Below are 21,293 nucleotides of genomic sequence, written 5' to 3'. Positions count from 1 at the left end.
TCAGTGGCATAGGCATGATATTAAACAAATAAAAGCCTTAATAAAATGAAAAGCTGTCACTCTGTGTGGTGTAAAGTGTAAATGACAAAAAGGAATTCTACCAATTAGGCAGTATTTGAAGGCGGTGCACATCAACAGTCAGAACTTCATGGAATAGAACATGGAAAAACTCTTCTAGTCTGTACATGGCTGTCGTCGAATCAGACAGCCCCACCTGCCACACACACAAGCTAGTCAGATTTCCAGATTTCGCCTGCTGGCTAGGAATATTCTAAAGGTGAGGAATCGGAGAATAGAAGAAGGCATAAGAATGCTAATTCAGTAGATACTCAATATGTGCAAGTTAGTACTGTGTAAATTGGCAATATGTTAATTTAACATTCTATTCTACTCTGTTAATCCTTGCGGGACATCCTCTCCTTTTTTAGGACAGTTTACCTCACGCATGTGGGAATTTCTTTCTTTCCTGAAACTCAGTATTATGCACTAAATGCTATTAAAAGGTTTTAAAGACCATCAGACAGATATCAAAGAACTCCAAATGAGGTAAGAGAGTTTTATCCTATTGCATCAAAAGCTAGTGGTGTTGTGGGTCAAGAATACCTTTTGCCAATTGGTCATCATTAAGGTGGGCTAGAGTTGCCCTTACCGCAGGCTTCACACCCAAGTGTAGATCGTAGGCAGATAGAAGTATGGAATGAAAAATTAAATATCTGTGAGGACAGTTAGTCTTGTGGTACTTGTAAAGTGCTTTTAAAATGGAGAGACATGGTCCAAGATCATCTTTTTAGAGTGGACTGAAAGTGCTGGAATTTACATCAAGCCAACCTCTTAGAAAGTGGTTTAAGGGATGGGCATTATCAGAAAACTTATTTGGATATATGACCTGCTATTGCATCAATATCAAACCTGCCCATGTCTTACAGAATGTTTAGTCTCTACCATCTGCTGCTGGATAGGCCAAATGCACAATGTGAAAAGTACTGAGCTGCAATTGTTTCCGCCTACCTACAGAGACAGTATGCCACATATTCCTCAAGTCCATCATTTTACTGCATTAACTCCCAATAACCTATTTCCACCTACTCAATTTTGATCCGAGGATCCTCACTAAACCCTTATCAAGGTTCATTACCCACTTATGCAGTTTGTGACTGCATGGCATAAGTCCTCGTGTGAAGAGGACAGTTTTTATCAACGGTGCAGCCTAGAACAAGATTAGTAAACAACAATGACATGTCCAAAGCTCACATGAAAGAGCATACCATAGAATTATTCAATTTCTAATGTCACAATCCTATGAGATCATGTAGCTATATGAATTTAAGATGTGCACTGCTCCTTTGTATACTTCAACAGAATAGCAGAAAGAACATACAGAAAGATTAATGCTACCCATATATTCCTAGCCACAAATATTGATATTAGTCTGACTGATTACGTCAATTAAAAAATCCAGAACCTACCGTACACAGTAGACAACCCCTAGCCTAATGTGTACATCATGGCTTTAAGTTGGCAACAAGTTTCCGTCCAAATGGTGCAGATAATGTACATACATATTACCTAAATTAATACATCACGCAACACTAATGTACATTAAATACAATCTAACATTATTAAGTGCAGACAGTTTTAAATTTGTTTGCTAAATGTCGGACACCTCAAAACGCATCCATATCAACATTCAAACGCGTCCTTGGCACCATTTTGCACTCACCGCTGCTCCAAACAATGAAGCTGGCTAAGCATTCCCACCAACAGCACACCGATTACCTTTATTCTTTATTCTATCCATATAAAAACATTTAGTAGGTGGTTTAAATATGTTTCATACACACAGATGCATGCACAATACTGAATCAAAGGCATATAATAGCAAATATGTCTGGTACCTTAGGTCACCCCACCGGCCGAGCACAACAAAACACATGGCACGAAAAACATTTTGTGCTCTTCATAGATCCAGAACAACATAAGCAATTACTGGCATAATAAAATTTTATAATCTTACTAAACCACTATCCAATATGATACACCTTCAAACAACTGGAAAAGTAATACAATGCCAACACATAACTGATGTACATCAACAGAAATCCTAGATTCAAAGGGGCACAAGCATTCCAAAAGTCCCCAGTAACATAAAAATGATAGAAATGTGCTACAGATATGAAAGTATCAAAAAACCATAAATGCTTTATATGGAAACTGCAAAACAAAGATTTGCAACAAATGCTCTGGGAAGACGGGTGGATTTAGCACATGGTAAAACCAGAGCACCAATCCAAAATCTGTTAGAAGATATGTTCTCTCATTAAGAGGTCAGAGTTCTCCAAACATCTGTAATGAGTACTGTAGGAGATTTTTCTCATTTCCCTAAAAGCAATGTTAAGCTGAAACATTCAACTTATCTCCAGAATGTGCCCACACACACATACTAACCGAGATTTGTAACCTCCACTAGTAAGATTAAAAGTAACTTTTGGAATACTGTTGTCCCTTAGTATCACAAGAGGTAGCATTCCTAATCACAGTTTTGCACTTGCCGCTCAAACTACCAAATGTTGCAGCAAAGGCGAGAATTACTAAGAAAAAGGAAATATGTTTATGCATGAACATCCTTCTGCTGCGACCAGTAAACTCCTTCCAGACAGATCTTCAATAAGTTTGCACAGCATGTCAAAGCGTCACACTGTAAGTAACTGCGCACATGAACTGTGGCTGACTTGAAGGAATTTTTACAGATAGTATTGCGATAATCCGACAACCTCTAAAAGAATTCTCAAGAAAAAACAATCAGTTTGCAGCATTCTGTCTTAGGATAATGAAGTGATACTTTTCTGAACAACATACATGTGATAAAATGCTATTTCTGCCAGGACATAATTAGAAATAAAGGACACTACGCTGGTATCCATTTCTTTTCCCAATCATTTAGAACCATCCTATTTGTTCTCTGCAGACTCCCCATTTCACAAAATGACACCCGTTTTCATAACAGTGAATTTTTGCTTCAGTCCATCTTGTACCCGAGAACAGGCCTTGCTGCCAGAGATGCACGTTAAAGTTTGCAAGATATTTTAATGGTCTTGCAAGCAACGTCTTCAGGTGAAAGTGCTAATGGGAAAAAATAATAAAATAAGAGACACTGATTTGCTTACCTCTGTTTTGGCGATCATCTCTGCCCCTGGAACTTCTGACCCCGCGAGGTGGAGGTCCTTCAGGCAGTCTGCGTTCCCTAGGGAGGACGTGGTGCCCTGATTGAGGATAGGAGACCCGTTCTCTTCCAGATCCAGCTGGCACTGTTGGAAAACAGGTCCAGCAACTGTAGGCATTAATGAGGACAGGCACTCAAGGCAAGCAGTCCCCTGACACTTAACTGATTGCATAAATTCATAAAACAAAATTTTGGGGGGGATTGAAAACAGATTTAGAATGTTTAAATTCAAAACTAAAACAACCCTATGCCTCCAACAAGGCTTACATTATTGAGCAAAGTAGGACGTAGAGAAAGCCATCATCTGAAAGCACCAATGCTACTGGTTTACCCGGTACAGACAAGTAGGCTGAAAAACGTGGTCCTTGCAGAAGAGGGGGAGGAGGGAGGACTGCTGCCCAAGGAGCTCTTGGAGCAAATCTTTGCTTGTCCACATACCTCAAGTGACAAGTTAATCCCAAACTAGAATATTCCTTATATACAAGCGCATGTGAATAAAGCTAAATTAGCTTCACAGATTGGCTCTTAGGCCATACAAGTCATTTTCAATGCTACTGTAAATATCATGTGTTTCAATCATATCCACTAATTACTCCATTGCCCGATGCAGCACTTAATGGATATTTTGGGATCTACCATGAAATGTCTTCATATATCGATCACACTTGCTAGTAGTTGACCACCTCAAAGGATTCACACCCACTGAATTTACAGTATTTCAGCAGGTTTATTTTGCACACTAAGTGAATTCCAGACTGGAGCGATAACAAAATGGGATTTAAGGCAGCATTTTTGCTGTTAACCTGAGATAAAAGCATAGAGTAGCAGAACGTTTGATTTGAATATGGCATGTCTAAAGGGATACTGCATCAGGCATAAAAGTCTTGGTGGAATCATACACAAAAGCCAATGTCAGGAAAATAGAGATCCAAGAAATGAGTAATGATAGAAAACAGTAAGGTAGCACTACTTTTATGGCAGTAAGATAGCACTAAGGTTAACTGTAGTCAATAACAGGGTCTGAAGAAAAAAAGCCTACACCTGTGTATGCTACTAGTATCTGAAAATACCCCAAAACGTTAGCTATTCAACCAATATATATTCTGCGATTGCTAAGGGAATCACACACATACACAAATTACTTTCTAAAATCCACAATTAATCAAAATAGGGTTACAAGGGAAGTCTAAAGTCAAGTTATACTGACATTAAAATTAGTGCTCAGAAAGGAAGGTCTCAAAATGAAGTAAAGTAAGTGAAAAAATGAAAATGAAGTAAATTATTCAATCAGCCCACCTAGGTATGTTGCACTTGCAAATTACAATTAGGAACGATCACCAAAACAGAATGAGGTGGTCTGCAATAATCGGTTTTCAGCAAACTGCACAGAGGAGAGGAGTAGTGGTGAAGTGGTAGAACAGCTTCTTTCAGAACAGTTTAGAACTTTGTCAATTGTATTTAATCTTCCAAAGCATACACTAACCCGAAGCATACACTAACCAATTCAAAGTGAAAACATTTCATGAAATTTAAATCTGTCGATGACACAAACAAGAATAAAACTGAGAATGTAGAAAAAAGATCCAACTGGCTGTCACTCCTCACCATGGTTTTGCTGAAACAGTGGCCGTGGCCAGGGAAGTCCATCTGAAACACCCAAAATCAAGCTTAGTTATGCAGTCTGTTCATTTACCCGATGCAGATACATCTACTGCTTGTATTCTGAAACAAATAGGCAATAACAGTATTTAAAAGTAAGATGTTACCTACCCAAAATCATACGTTACTGGAATGGAGCATCCTGCCCTACTCTCAAACGCCAAACCCTACCACACCGATTACGTTGTTTTAACCTCCACCAAATACCACAGTAACATACTTGATGTCCTGCCATATACATGACCTGTAATTTTAACCTAACTGTCCTACGAAGGGTGCAAAATTCAAATTTTACATTTTGAGCTGCACCTCATTTTTCATGTAGTCGTTTACACCTAATTTGCAATCACTTCATATAATACTTTGCTTATTTTCCATCCATGTTTAAAGGAAGGAAGCCTTTAAAGATCCAACTGGGATTTGAAATTGCTAATTTTCCATCACACTCTTGTGATCAGTGGTTCAACCGACACTGGACTTCTATGGTAGCAGGCGCCACAAGGGGGCAATTATATAGATTTTTGATGGGCACTCCTGCATCACCCTCTTATTAGCTCATGAAGGAGAAAAGAGATAATGCAAAGCCTAAGATAGGCATATTTTCTAAGGCACATATGGGGACCCCCACAATCTCTGAGCATTATTTGGCATTACAAGCTAAACTGGCCAGTAAAAGCCAAAGGCACTATATTTACTGATTGTGACAGGCTATACAAACTGTTTTATGAATGACCCAAAGCAAAATATTGTTATGATTGTTACTTGATTTAGAGCTTCATTTTACATTCGGCTTATAGCAGTGGCGAAAATGATTTGCAAAAACCAAGCATGAACATTTTGAGATTAACTTGAAATAGATGGACGTGTAAATATAGGCTCAATCATAGTTAGCATCTTTTTTCCACTTGGCACAAACCTGCTACTGATATCCTTGAAATCACTGTGAGCACAACTTGCAACCTTACTTAATTAAAAAGTGTTAGAGGAAAGTGTATCAAATGGAGCAATTGCAAACACATTTGCAGACTGTTTTGGTGCTCACACTGATAGTTAAAAGGCGAAGGCTCACAGCTATGTTAAAATACATGTACATCCTTGACAAATTTCCATACATTTAGTTTTCATAAACATTTATAAAAATAAACATTGTTGTCAGAGAGGTAGTGACTTTCAGAATAATGTTCCTAGAAAAATTAGGTCTAAAGAGTTGGTCACTTTCACTCTACCACACATGCATACTGCTCCTCCCCCTACAGCTCCCTTGTACATCATGTACACTTTTTTCTTTTGATAGTGAGCAGAAAGATTCAAAAGAGATACAAGGTCTAGAGAGATCCAGTTAGCGCTGAAGACTATCCCACACATGACCACATTTGTGAGCGTGGGAAAAATAACTTTTATTCGGACTGGATTCATTCTGGCGTCCATAAAAAATATGATTGAAACAGCGAGCACAAGACTGAAGAGCATGGGCAAGAAGGAAACCTATATGGCACATCAGTGATTGATTTGCAACTATTATGTTGAATAATATTCTCTGTTTGTCTGCTACAATATTTATTTTGGTTTTAATGTTTTAGAACAGCAACAGGTTTTTTTTACACATAGATTGCATGCTGGAATTAAATAATAGTAGATTTATTTTTTCAAGAACTTTCTTTACTAGGCAGCATATATGCTTTTTATGCATATGACGAGTTCTGATACTGAACTTTTCTTATTATGACATGAAATAACAAGTTTTAATATTTAACAACCTCAGGCAGCGAGAAAGTACAAAAAAGTGCTAACAATTTTACAATCAGGTGACATTTGCTTTTGCCCCAACATGCTGCCAGGTGTATTTTGGTTTATGGCAATGTGTGCCTGTAAAATCATGACTATCAGGCTACTCAGCTAATTTTTCAGTAATTCAGCAAAATTGCTTAAGTGGGCATGAGGGGGCGTGGAGTGTCTCTTGTATGGTGTGCATGCTTTCAAACACCATATTTCTCAAGGCTGGCCTACTTCACATAATATTTTCATTCAACTGGTAGGAATGCCAGGTGTCCCTATACCAGAACGGAGGAGTCAATGTAGAGCACGAAGTCAAGCCCCTCATCAGAATTTCAATATAACCAATATGTAAATCAATTTAATTTGAATCAACTGTATGTGAATTTATTTTCTGTAGCCAACCTAAAAATCTTAAGTGGATCTAGCCATTCTGGACCCATGCTGGGACAAACTAACTTTGTGAACCAGGCTGTTAAGTTAATGGCCTGTGCGGAACTTTCTAGAATGCTTTCTCAATTCCTCAAGGGAGACTGAACATCAGATTGATGAATGGGTGTATCTTCCACATGGGAGCAATCAAGATCATTCACCAGATAACAAGTCTCAGTTTGTCAATTAGAGTCAGAAGGATGGAGTCAAAGAGCAGAGGTATCTCCTGAACCATGGATTCAAGTTCACCCACAAGAACTGTTCATGGCGCAGCATATACATTTTTCTTCTCAAGTCACAAAGAGGTCGTTGTTTGGTAGAATCCACCTATTTGCTGCAGCTGTCTCAACAATTCAGGAAAGTCCTTTTGTCGAAGCTTAAGACAGATGTACTAGATTGCTTATTCTGGACTTTAGTTGACAGATATTATATGCTTGATCAAGTACAGCTGTCTGCATGATAGGGAGATCTAGTCTCTCTTACGGTCTCCCCGATATCCTGTTCCAATTCATTACCTGTACATGCTGTCCATCATGGTCAACACAGAGCTGTCTGAGAACCAATGAAGTACTTTGGGTCCAATGTAACTGCTTCTAGGTTGGGAATGTGGACTCCAAGAGTCTACCTTTCCAGAAGACCTTTCAATGTCTGATCCATTAAGTGCATACTATTACTTGCCAACATGACTTAGAATACCACAGCTGGTTGTGATATAGGATCAGTTAACAGCATACTTATCCGGAGATTGCAGAGATATTTACAGCAACTCGGTAACATGCTTCTATACATTTTTATTTTAGGACCTCTGGTTTTTCGCACATCAGTCTTTTTCCGTCATGGAAACATACAAAGAAATAAGTGCTAGATGTGCATTGACCTCTGGCACTTAGCATAGCTGAAAACTAGCTGGAAACATTCATAATGGAGGTGGTCGTGCTTGCTGAACGTTTTATGGATTACTGGATTTGCAGAATTTAAAAAGCTTTTTTGGGAGGGCTCAGGGTTCGGAGCTGAAAGTGACCCTCACTTAACCAAATGTTACTCAGACTGATTGAACTCATCAGGCACAACAGCCTGTTAAGAGCTTCAAAACAAGAATAGTTAGCCGCCACCACTTAAAATTATTCTATTTAACTGCCTTTTGTAGAAATAAAAGCAGAGTTCTATTAAGGACTCATGCACAGCATAAGTGGTGAAACCTCTTCTGACTCGGTCCTACTTGACTATAATATGGGTTTATCCACTGAAAGCAGCCCACATTTTTTTGAGGGGTATTAAAGCTCATATTTACATACTATCACAAATTTACTGAGAACTCTCCCATGACTAGGAACATTTCCAAAAGCACGTTAATTGAAGAAACATACAATGGATGGAATAACTAAACAAAGAACACTTAATGGGCAGCAATCAGCTAGCTGGAGAGCCACTATGATTGAATTTTCCTTCTCTGCGTACATGTTAGCTTAGCAGCGATGTAGACAAGGTCTGAGGCATTGAAATTTATTTTTGTCCAGACATAGTATTACATTTGAAAAGTACCTCTTTGCAGGTGATGTTTCACCTTTCTTTCCACTGTATATTCTGCAAATGGGGTAGCTATTGAGAATTTGTAGATAAGAAGGGACTGCGATACAAAGTACTAAAGGGATATTGTGGAAACATACATGCCCTTTCTTCAGCATCCTTGGTTATATGCTGCTCCAAGCCCAAATGTAACAATATTGCTCGTCGCTTTGGGTGCTGGAAGGTGGAGATAAGCATTTGTGCCTCTAAAGTTAGTTTGTACATTTAAGGGTACAAGCCAATGAGTTGAAAGGCATCTCCCATCATGCCAACGTAAAAATGCTTATTGTGGCTTTATCCTCTGAAACTCCAGGGACCTTCACTTACCTAATTCAGTATTTAATCTCTGGATCTCACCAGCATTAAAGCATGCACAGCTCAATAAGGTGAGGTCCACAATCTCATGCAGAGCTTCTGGATTTAGCGTACAAGGCCACAACATTAAAAAAATCTAAACAGCAAGACTACCATTTCCTCTGCTCATATTACAACTGAAGACCTGTTAAAACTCCTGGTTAGGCATCAAAGCATACATTCACATTTTTCCAAAAAGAGATACACTTACCAAGAAGGGTAGAAGAGCCTGAAGCTCAAAGAGATATTTGGTCTCTCAGAAAAGAACAGACAGTGTATACAGAAAGTAATCATATTATCAGGGAGTAAGGCTGAAAATAGAAATGAAAACAAAATGACTAAATAGGTGGTCCCTTTCTATAAAGTGATCACAGAGGCTTGAAAAGCTGATGTAGTAGCAACCCTTAGGAGACTAAAAATGTTTTCAGTACTTTTCTTTTCTAAGCTACATACTGTTTGTACCTCTCTTATCTCTACTGGGGTACGGAGAATTGATGGAAAAATGTATGCAAATGTCCCTGACCATTCATCAGTCGATAGGCGGCTTGGCTTGAATATCTGGATGGAAGTCTGGGCATCATGCGTTCTCCTGTGATGAGAACAAGCCCACCTGTGGGGTTTTCCCATTTGTTGAAAATATGCTGTAGCAATTGCTGGTCCGGTTCTCATTCATGGGACATGCTGTTTTTTATGCTTAGTCGGTCTACTTCTGTTTTCTCCACTCCTGGCAGGTGGAATGCCACTAGCATTAAGTTCCTTTGTAATGTCCATGTTCATGTCTCTTGGTGGATAATTTGTGCAATATTTCCCCCTTGTTCGTTGAGGCAGAACATGGTTGTAGTGTTATTAATTTGTATGTGCACCACTTTTCCCCAGACTTGTGACTGGAAAGCTTTAAGGGTTATAAATATTGTCCTGAGTTCCAGAATACTTGTGTGTTTAAATGTGCCTGTTCACCATGGGAGTTGGTTGTCTCAAAGGTCTGCCTTCTGTGATGTTCTTGCTGTTCCAACATTGTATTTCTTTGTGTACAGTTTTTGTTACAACTAGCTTCTCAACTCAGTCACTTGTGACCAGTATGTGTGCTATCACTCCTGGAACGGTCTCATGTGAAGCCTACTATTTTGTATCCATGGTTTGTCATCACCATGGGTTTGCACACCGTCCTCACTGTCAGAGCTTACCCCTTCTGGTAGAGGAGAACTTTTTCAATCTTTGCCTCAACCCGCTTCTGTATAAGGAAGACTTTCCCCCATTGTAAATCCAGTGTGCCCATAGGAAATCTTTTGTTTTCTCTGGTTGTATGGACGGCTTTTTTTAAGTTGATAGAGAATCCAAGTTTGTGCACTGTTTGTATAGTTGAGTTTGTTTTCCTTACACTGCTGGCATGGCTTTGCCTTTATGAGCCAGTCATCTACATTGGAGTAGATGTACATCACCATTCTTACCAGGTGGGCCACTACGGCAGCTAGTACTTTGTGAAGACCTGTGGTACATATTTTATCCTAAAGGGTGGCATGGTGAACTGGTATTTGGCCTTGCCTACTACTAATCTTAGAATCTACTCGTGCTTTTTGCTCATTGAAACGTCCAGCTATGCATCCTTCTTAGCTCGTTGTTCGGCCCTTCTAAGTGGAGAAAGACTTCTTTGTGGTGGTGTCCAATCCAGATCTTCCCAGTACCTTGTGCTTTCTGCTTTCGGCAACTGTTTCCTCAGCGTCTTCCCCTTTCAGCAAAGTCTGTGGTTTTACTATTTCGGCAGCAGCTCCGCTGTACATCACATCAGTCAAAGGAGTATGTTTCTGCGTGATGGTGTAATTAACCCACCTCTATTCTAAGATTCTCTGGCTGAAACTCAGCGCAGGCATTACAGCCCATCTTCGTGTGGTACCTCGGCAGGCACAATTTGCGAGCTAGGAGACTATCCTTCTGCACTAACTTGTGGTGGCCTCCAGGGCAGAACCTGAATGGCTTATGCACCAATATGTTCTCAACACCCTGTGCTTAAGGACCGTGTGGTCTTGGAGGGATACCTAACCCCGAGGCCTTCAGCAATCCTTTTCGATGTACAGATTCCTAGGTGTTTATCAGTGTTTTCCCATTTTTCGATAACACAAACTTCTTTATCTCCACTACGTTCTTGAGCTTGCTCCACTGGATCCACTCCCAATGGCAGAAAAAGAATCTGAAGATGGGAATCACGCAATTGGGCTCTGTGATGTACATCTGACGTCAGATGAAGGCCACACCACAAATGTTACACAAAACGCACAACAACAAAAAAAACATTGAGACAATTCCAAACCTAACCACTAGATGGAGGAAAAGGACACATGTGAATCCAGAAAGATTCACACAGCAATGAACACGCACTCTTATGAAGTGCTAAATAAAAAAAGAAGTTCCCTAAATTTGAGCAGAAGGAAGGATACAAATCAGCTAATCCAAAGCATGGTAAAGATGACATGGTCCTGGGCAGAAACAAAACAAAAACAGGAAGTCAAGCCACTGAATTGGAAGCAAGCAAATAGGAGTGACAAAGTTAACCAATGGACATTTCAAAGCACACTAAGGGTTTGGTTTGCCATTCCGAAGTGGCAGTCTCTCTTTTTTGACAAGCAGTGGTGATGGGTGGAATTTCTTTTGTCACACCAGGGCATGATGAATAAGCCTATACACTGTCTGCATGAATCGGTACCCCAGCATGTCGTTGTATAGTGCCCTAGGGTTGAGGTTTTTGTCTTTATTTTCACTTTTTGGTTCTGTCTGGGCTCTTTCTTTTCACATTTCTACATGCCAGTATTCACTGGGAGTACGATTGCCAAGTCTATGCATTTCTTGGGTGCTTCAGTCGACAACCCTGTATGTTTGTTTCATCATTTCATTGAAGGTAATTGGAATTTATTTATTTATTTTTCAGAGGGCCCTGAGTAGGGAATTAGATAAATCCCAAAATGTATTGGGGAAAGTGTACATTTTGTTAGAATGGCTGCTTCGGATTAACGTCACAGTGACATCGAGACTTTTTCATTGCATTCATTGTTTGCTATGTGAATATGCAAAAAAAATTCTAAATTACGTTTGATAATTTACGTTTGCCAAATAAAAGCTAAAAGATTTTTGTATGAATAGAGCTACTCCGCATTTCTTGCAGTAATTTACCCAAATTTGTTTGTTTACTTGACAATGTGAAAATGGTGTGCACACATACGAGATTAACAAGTTTTAGTTTTGAGAGAACATTACAAACTAGGTGTGCGCTAACACTGAGTTTTAGGATCATGGCAGTTTTTTTTGCCGGGGGGAGGGGGTATTTATGAAGCACTTCTGGATCAGCCGGTCTTGATCCTCTGAGACTTTGGGTGATGGCGCTGTGGATGCCAGGCATTTAGATCCAAAGAAGGTATTTGCACAGCTGTCACCAAGGTCAATTTGGATGCCAAAAGCACCTTTGGAGGAAATGGCACAAGGTACATTTTGACTAGGGCGGCTTCGAAGCAGAGGATGGCTTTGGGGGCATTTTCCACACCAGATTTAATGGTGGTGCCAGGAGCTGAGATCCAAGGCTTCATGAGATGCTTTGGCACAGGGAGGTGGCTGGGTACCAGATTTGAAACATGTTTTAAGTGCCCAACAGTGGCCCTGATGCAGTGGCGGACTAGAATGCTTTACTATAGGGCGGTGCTCAGCCTCTATTCTGTTCTAAGGCGGTGGAGACGGGTGTTGTGTTTCCCATGGCTGATGTCTTCTTTATCTAGATCTGCATCAACTGAGGGACTTGGCTTAAGAGTCCGAGCAGGAACCCGCCTCAGGAAATAAGATCTATGGCTCAGCTGCGGACGTCCTTGGCTGAGATTCAATCCCGACGTCCCGGTCTCCGAGTGGGGCCCCTTGTCGCTGCACCGTAGGTTGTGATTTGAGTTGTCGAGCCAGACAGTAATGAAGCGTTTTCTTTGACCTCAAGGCGAGACAGGCAGAACTTTCCTAAATGCAGGATGTTTATTTTTTCCAGATACGGCATACCTCTTCTTCACCTTATTATCCCCAGTGTATACGAGCATTCCCTCCCCTCAATTGCCCCTCTTTGACATTGGATCGGGCAAAATATGCTGTAACCAGACTATCGCAGGCATAACTTTGTATGTCCCGATGAAAGCCCTAATATTTCACTATGAATCAAAAGGTTGTCAACTATGGTACCTTGATTCAATTGTTATAATTGTTCATTCTTGCACAAATGAGCACTAGTACTGACAGATTGTGACTAAACTTTTGTATTTTTGTCACATTTGTGTGCCTGAATATATGATATTTCTTGAGTACGCCTTCGCAGTGCAATGCCTTATTTTGCATTAAATAAATATTTATGATTGGTCAACTTGGATAACAAATAAGCCTCATTGTTTTTCTATGTATATTTGATTGTCTACAGTCTTTTCATAAAGGACCCTTACTTACACCGCTGGTCCCTTATCACCCATGGGGTTCCCTGATCTCACAGAAATGGCCACTTACCACGCCTGCACTACCTCCAGGTCCGGCACTGGGTTCTGCATCCATCGATCCGCCCCGGGGCGCAGCGCCGACTCACCCCATACGAGAAGTGGCTGGTGACACGCACATCCGATAAAAAACTGATCTCGGACCTCTACCAGCATCTGCTCCTCACCAACATACACACCTACAACGCAGGAAGGGTTAGATGGGAGACAACTCACACGGAAGGAATGGGAAGGGGTTTATTATAGAGCCAGGCATTCTGCACATCACACAGGCCTTACTGAGACTATGACAAAAGTTGCCACTTACTGGTACCATACGCCCGAACGGCTACATCAATGGGACCCCCGGGTTAGCGATCGCTGTTGGAGGGGGTGTGGGGAATTTGGAACGTTGGAACACCTACTTTGGAGCTGTGTCCACCTCCAGCCTTACTGGACCTCAATGCTAGACCTGATAGACTCCCACCTAGATACCCAATTACCTAGATTCCCAGCTTATGTCCTGCTGGGCCTCCCCAACGCCTTGATGTACCCCCTAAAATCCTGGAGAGGGAGGCTTATTGCGGTGGCACTAGGGGCAGCTGTACAGAATGTGGTGCCACACTGGAGGGCCGTCCAACCCCCACTGCAGCTGGGTTGGCTACATAGGCTGTGGGCGATATTGGGAATGGAGAAGCTGTCATTGGCCCAGGCAGGAAAAGGGGTAGAATTTGCGGAACTGTGGAGGCCATTCTTGACCCTGCTAACAGGGGAATTCCGTGAGCTGAGCTGCCCCCGCTACCTGCGCCTACTGCGCCTTGCGGACACACCGCTCCCAGAGCCTAAGACACAGCTACACAAGCGCAAAATACCAGCACGCCCCACACTTGATGGAGACCGCTAGCGAAGTGATCATCTATGGACTCTGTTTGTATTCTACGGACAAGGAGAAGGGCGGTTGTGGGAGGGGGGGTGGGAGGGTGGGGCTTGTTAATTCCTCTTTTTGTTATTTCTGTTTACTTGTGCTCCAATATCAGCGCCATCTGCACCTGCACTGCAATCTTTATGACGCGGCCGGCCCAGAAGGGTTGTAGGCGGCTTGCTGTGTTAATACTTGCAGTAAGAGCTCCCAATGGTTCTGTGTACGCTACTCGCCTATCCTTGGTCGCCTTGTGCGCGAGCTGGTGCGGATGGTTGTATTAAACATGCAGTTCTTCTTTGTTGCTCAATAAAAAAGATTTAATACTAAAATATAGATTTCAGTGGGGCAAAAGTATACAGGGCTGTCCAGAAAAATACAATGGCAAAAGTCACAGCTTTTCAAAAGCATGCAGAGGACTTCTGTCCCAACACAACGCATACCAAAAATAGAATGCGGTTTTAAGCTAGAAATTTATTTTTTAGAGCATGCTAATAAGAAAATGGTCTAATCTAACAGCTAATCAGACACCATTTGAATAGTCCAGTTTAGGAAGCTGGCTCTACATGTGAGATATCAAAAATCTAAAATACTGTGTAAAGAGCCAGGGGTTCACTTATTAGTGTACAGGGGCTTGATCGGCAATCCAAAAGTGCTGTTAGGGGGGTATTAGGGTCTAGCAGCCTTATGCGTATTACAAAGAAGAGCAAGACATTTGCAAATACACACAATGATTAATAAATGACACTACTCAAGAAGGAGATCCACACAATTTCTAAAACTACCAAGTACCTTTATCTTTGTTTAGGAATCAGAGAAAAATTGTTCAGGTGAGTACGTTTTTAGATATAAATTATTTTCACTTAATAAAATGGACACTCATTATAATATCTGAGTTCTGCAACGTTATCCTATGGAAGGGAGAACATGTTCTGCAAACCGGTACAGTACATCGACTTACAGGACCAATCTACAGGAATTAAGGTGAGTGGTGGGCGAGGTCCAAGACAGCACCAGCAGTACACCACCAGTGGCACAAGGGCGGCTGAGTGCGGGAAGCAAATTAGCATTGGGAGCATAATGCATTTCAATGGGGATCAGTCACTGCAAAAAGAGGCTGCAGGCTCTCAGGAGGAAGCCAGCTGGTCTGAACCAGCAAGTGGCTCAAGTCTTGAGAAGCTTGGGGACGCCGGGCACAGTTGGTCCTCTTCTCCAAGAGCGACAGGTGCATAGGTGTGCTTAGGTGTTGGGTTTTTTCCTTACATGAACAGTCACAGCAAAGGGGGTCGGCATGCAGAGACTGCAAGTGACATTGGGGGGTCCAGTAGGGCTGAAACCACGATAGACTCAAGATCTGGAGGGCTGAGGAACCCTGGTGGCACAGTTGGCCCACTTCAACTCGGGCCGGAGGCGAAGGGTGCAGAGGTGGATTCATGTGTTGGTTTTTGGTGGTTCCGGAGGCCTCAGAGTCTCCTCCTGTGGAGTTTCTTCAGAATAGGTCTGCTGTTCACAAGAGGTCTTGTCTTTTTGAAGGCAGACAGTCCTTCCAAGTTTCTGGAGTCAACAGCTGCAGGATGAGTCAACTTTTGTGCTGTTTTCGTGAAGGGACGCCAATAGGCAGGCATGGTTGGTACCACGTCAGCTACTGCTTCTCTTCCCTCTGCTTTCGCGGCTCTTCATTCTCCTTTCTCTTCTTAGGTCGTCAGGATCTGCCTTTCCCGTGCCAAGGGCTCCCCTAAATACTGAATTTAGGGGTGTTGGGGAGTGTAAAGTAGTAGCTAAAGGGCTACTGACCCTAGGGGTCATCACGGCCCCTCTATGACAACTTCCTGTGGGAAGTGGGCATAACCCGGTCTCAGAATTCCTAAGTATGCCAGCAAAAAGATGGCTACTTCTGAAAAATCGTGTCTACCTCAAAGTAGCCCACCTTAGAGGTGGTCCTAGCCTGGAGGTGGCATGCCTACCTGACGGATGCTGGCTTGGTACATAGTGTACACTTATTGAAGTAAAGCACCTTGCACTGATACAGACAATCCTTGTGGTGATTTTAGCGATCTTAGACAACCTTGGAAAGCTCTATAAAAGGTAGCTGTGGAGAGCAGCCTATAGGCTTAGGCCAGAAAAGGGGGGCAGGCAGGGTGCGTTAAACAGCTTGTTTTACCAACTTAATCGATGGTGCAAGTTTAATGAAAGTCTATTTATTACACAACACTCACTAACACATTGGTGTATCAATGCAAATACACAACAATACTTCAATTACAATAAGTAAGCACAATACACAGTGGTCTCCAGGGGAAGACCAAACCATATACTAAGAAAGGGGAATGTGAACTGCGACTGAAGTTGGGACTTGGACGAGGAGACTCAGAAGAGCTGGGGACCCTATGAGCCACAAAAGGTAATTACCCAGGAACCCCACTGAGGCTGAGTGCAGTGTGGGACCACAGCCGCATACTCAATAGAAGTTAATGGGAAAGTCGTGGTTGCAGTTTTGAAGAAGGACCCTTACCAGTGGACCCTAAAGAAACCCAGTGGAAGACAGAAGGTTGGAGTCACCCCACCCGTGGATACCCCAGGAATTAGAATACTACACCAGGGAAGCTGGGTGCATAGGCGCGAAGTGACGTCGGAAACCGCCCTAGACCATAACGAAGGACTTCAGTAAAGATGCAGCTGGCGAAGAAGGTGCAAGAATGCGGTGGATTCTTGAAGTAAAGAACCTGCAAACAGTGAGGACAGAGACAATGCCACTCTGAGGTGACTAGGAGGCACGGAAGAGCAATGCCCATCGATGACGGAAGATGCAGCAGTGTTGACGGTGACCTTGTCTTAAAGCTTTGAGGACCAGACGACCCCGAGTGAGACCAGGAGCCATGCACGAGCTGAACCACATCGGAAATAGAGAACCAGGGGGTCGGTGTCCGGCAGGAGCTCCAACAAGCCTTGCAAGCAGCAATAGGCATGGAAAACGAAGGAGCAACGTTGGGACCAGCAAGGACCAAGGGACTCACCAATTGCAGAAGAGTCTGAGCAGACCCAAGCAAGCAGAGGAGCCCACTAAAGCAGAAGATACCCTCAGGAGATCCCACAGGCCAAAGGCACAGGAGTCGCAAGAGGACCTCGAGCAGCTCACGAAAGATGAAGGCCCACGGTGCAGAGGATGCGGTAAGGACGAAGATTTTGGCAGGAAGAGATGCTGGAGGCTGGCGCTTCTTGTAGCCCGAAAATCTCTGAAGAGCCAACAAGCTTTGGCAACGGCAAGTCGAAGCGGTGCACAGAGGTTCGTCCCAGCGGTTCTGATGAGGGATACGGGCCTCAAAATTGCAGAGAGGATATGTCAGGCCTCCAGTGAGTTGCAGAACCACCACCACGTGTGTTGCTGAGCCTTTCAAACTCTGTGGAACATCAGGAGCAGCAGACCGGTCAGATTCAGTGCGGTGCCTGCAGATGCAGGGTAGCGACTCCTTCACTTCAAGGCAGATTACTTCGAGTGTCCTTAATGCCCACAAGTCTGTTGAAGACCCTGGAAGAAGCACAAGCAAAGACGAAGAAGACTTGCACATCAGCAAGACCAGGAGCAGCAGGAGTCTTCCTTGATGCAGTCTTGGTTCCAGGCAAAGTACAGGTGTTCAGACGGTCGTTGAGTGACGTGGTTTCAGGGTCGAGTCTCGTGCTATGACTAATCTGAGGACCTACCCACAGATACGCTCTTTTATACCCTAAGAAAGGGGTTAGGACGACTGAGGGGTCCCTCCCAGAGGAGGGTCTGGACAGAAGGGAGGATACTCCAATGTCCTTTGTCCAGTTCCGTGCGGGAGTCGAGGGCTCCCTGGACCGGCTCAAATCAGAATATGCAAGAAGGGCACCAAATGTGCCATTCAAAGCAGTCTAGTGGCACTGGCAAGCGCCAGCACCCCAGCCCAATACACTAAGTCCTGTCTGGGAAGCTGGTCACAAATCCCAGCGACAGGAAACCTATTGTTCTACCTTACCCTGCTTGAGCTTGGCTCAGCAGTAAGAAGTAAGAATTGGGTCTGTGGTCTGCAGCTTGCTGTCAGACCCTGACTAGTCTGTAACCAGGAGTACGGGGGAGGGGGGGGGGGGATACCAAAGAGATCACTCCAGTTCATGGGATCATACTTCCAACGCTGCAATGGGTATTGGGGTCTGATTGCAACATGCTTGACCTGGTTTGGTGCAGCCACAATACAGGCATCTTGTGATGACTAATTTCCACTCTATGTTTATAAATTGCTGATCGAAGTTACAAAGCCTGGAGAATAGATTTCCAGGGTTTGTTGGGGTGTCCACATCATGCAGGGGCACCCTCACACTTCAAACCAAGCACCCTGCCTTCAGGATTGAAAAGCCTGCATTACAGGTGACATATGTTTTAAGTGTCCTCAGATACAAGTATACATACCTGTCGTAAGTGGTGCCAGCACCAGCTTACACAGGCTGCAATGGCAGGCCTGTACTCACAGTTTGAGTGATCTCTCAGGGGTGGCATAATACATGCTGCAGCTCAAGGGAGACCCCATGGTACCTTAGTACCATACACTAGGGACTTTCAAGGGTACACCAGCAGTCAATTGTGGAGGTACCAAAGTACTTACCATATCAAATTTAGGGAGGAAGCAAAATGGCTGGGGTCCTGATTAGCAGGATCCAAGCCAGACTAGTAAAAAAAAAAAAAAACACTCACACCAGCAAAAAAGTTGGGGTAACCATACTAGAAGGATCCTACCTTCCTACACGGACTATCTTATTTTCCTGCCTATCCAGGTGCCAAGGGGGCTCTAGACAAGGGGGTGGCTTTCTCTCCTGTGATGGAAGCCAGATTCGCATTCCAAAGGCTGCAGCTTCTTTGAAGCTCGCCAGCCCAAGGAGTCTAGTCAGCAGGGCAAATCCTGTAGGAGGGGATGCTCTCCTGAGAGCAAAAGGCTCTAACCTTACGAGGTCAGAACAGTGTCTCAGGTGGCAGGCTGGCAGAAACCAGTCAGCAAGTATACCAGAGGCTGGTAGGCTTTCAGGGAGCATCTCCAAGGTGCCCTCTGGTGCACGTACTCGTAAATCCATAACTAGCAGCAGTGTGGGTTTACCAATTCGAGATTTTGGATACCAAACATCCCTATTTTCAGTGAAGCCATCAGGTAGCTGGGGAACTCATTTCACCAGTGTCCAGCATGTTTTAAAAATGGCTCCCATGGTCATTTATTCAGGTAGTAAGTAAGTAATAGGACTGACCAGCGCAGGGGCATATGTGATCATGCAGGTATGCCCCCACAAGTAATATTCAGCACACTGCTTTTGGGCTGTCAGCCCTGCCGTTTTGGTCACTTACAAATATTACAGGCAGTGTTAGGGGGCATGGCACACACGAATGTACGACATGTAATGTTTTCACTTTTGTCTGTCCCAAGACCCGCAACCTGCAATGTAAACCTTGCATGTCCTTGGTGAGGGGTCCCTTAGGGTGGCACAATTTGTATTGCTGCCTTTAGAGACCCTTTTTTGTACCTCAAGCCCTAGGGGTACTATTTACTAGGACTTACAGAGGGAGCTAAAGGTATTTCCAATTGGGGGAATCAATTGAACATTTTTAGGAAAGGAATACTGGGACCCTGGTTAGCAGCAACTCAGTACACTTCAGTAAAAAATGCATCACATAACAGGAAAAAAGTGGGGCTACTGAAATACAAATCCCAGTTTCCTCTATTCAGCCTGCCCACCATGCCTGTACTTCATGCCAGAAGCTACAGACTTGATGGATCTTCCCAAGCAGTATTTAATGATCAAAACCAGAGCCAACATGGGAGGCTAGAGTCAGCATCACTTGGATTTCACTAGTCCCTCTGAAAAAGTTTTGCATGATTTCTAGGCCAGGCAAGGCCCAAATTATTGAGTGTAGATCATGATATAAGCTTTAAGGAGGCAGACACCAAGAAACAAGTTTAGGTTCAGTTTCAGGGTCACCATCCAGTAAAAAAAGGTTAAAAGGCAAGAGGAGAAATTGTATAAATTTTCTGTTGATAAGGATTAAATTTAATTAAACGAAGAGTGGCCTCGGGTCAATCTGAAAATGTAGATTTTCTAGTGGCCACTAATCTCATCAGAAGAATCTTGGACATACTGGAAAAAAGTTGGCAATATGAACATTTTAATTGTGTCAAGTTGGACAAGTACACCAGCAATCAAGCCACTGAACAAAAACAATTCCACAAGAGTGTAGAATGTGTGGTCCTATTATATTCGCTTATTTGCCACTTCTGCATGAAAGCTCTTTTGTTCTCTGAAACAAAAACAAGAAACAAGGATTGTTTCACAGCATCTGTAGAGAATCTGTAAACTTGTCTATGTTGTCAATTTAAAAGGTAAGAATACCATATGAAAGTAGCCACGCTAACCTGTTTTAAAGAGCCGTTGGGAAATGGAACAGTTTAACTGAATAGCATTCTAAGTCCCCGTAACAATCTGGTAGACGCAATTTAATATAAAACATTTTTAAAGTATAGAGAGGAGGTGAAAAATTGGAAAAAATAAACATGAAATCCTCATGAGAAAAACCAAAATGTGAATGGTCTGGATTAAAAAATGTTTTTCTTTTTTTCATTTTACTGCATTTTGGGGGCCCACCGGCAGGCACACTTTGGGGCCAATATCAATTTCTATCTAGAAAAGGGAGGGAAAATGAACATCTTTGTATGAAGGGAAAAATATCAAGCAAGCGTAATTCACTTTACAGGTGAAAGTAACAGAAATAAATAATCATGCCAAGGGGGTGTGCGTTTACTAAAGAAATCCAGGAGATAGTTTAGAGTCAAACATCCCAAAAATAACACACATCTTTAAATAACGTAAAGGAAATAAACATAATAAAAACATG

General features: G+C 42.7%; 1 protein-coding gene across 6 annotated transcripts in view; it reads right to left on the bottom strand.

Moving 5' to 3' along the window:
* CPSF6 (cleavage and polyadenylation specific factor 6) overlaps window positions 1–21,293 on the bottom strand; it is a 435,319-nt gene that overhangs the window by 227,751 nt on the left and 186,275 nt on the right. For 2 of the 6 annotated variants that reach the window (XM_078678596.1, XM_078678601.1), the window contains exons 6-7: window positions 4,826–4,867; window positions 3,165–3,305 (exon numbers count right to left, since the gene is read on the bottom strand). The exons of 2 other annotated variants lie outside the window; for them this stretch is intronic. In XM_078678596.1, coding sequence (XP_078534722.1) covers window positions 3,165–3,305; window positions 4,826–4,867 — 183 coding nt within the window. The remainder of the gene's footprint in view (window positions 1–3,164; window positions 3,306–4,825; window positions 4,868–21,293) is intronic. 2 more of the 6 variants (XM_078678617.1, XM_078678608.1) reach the window with 1 other exon arrangement.

The sequence above is a fragment of the Lissotriton helveticus genome, chromosome 1_1 (assembly GCF_964261635.1).
Source record: "Lissotriton helveticus chromosome 1_1, aLisHel1.1, whole genome shotgun sequence".
Classification (NCBI taxonomy): domain Eukaryota; kingdom Metazoa; phylum Chordata; class Amphibia; order Caudata; family Salamandridae; genus Lissotriton; species Lissotriton helveticus.
This window is presented reverse-complemented; position numbering and strand designations above follow the sequence as displayed.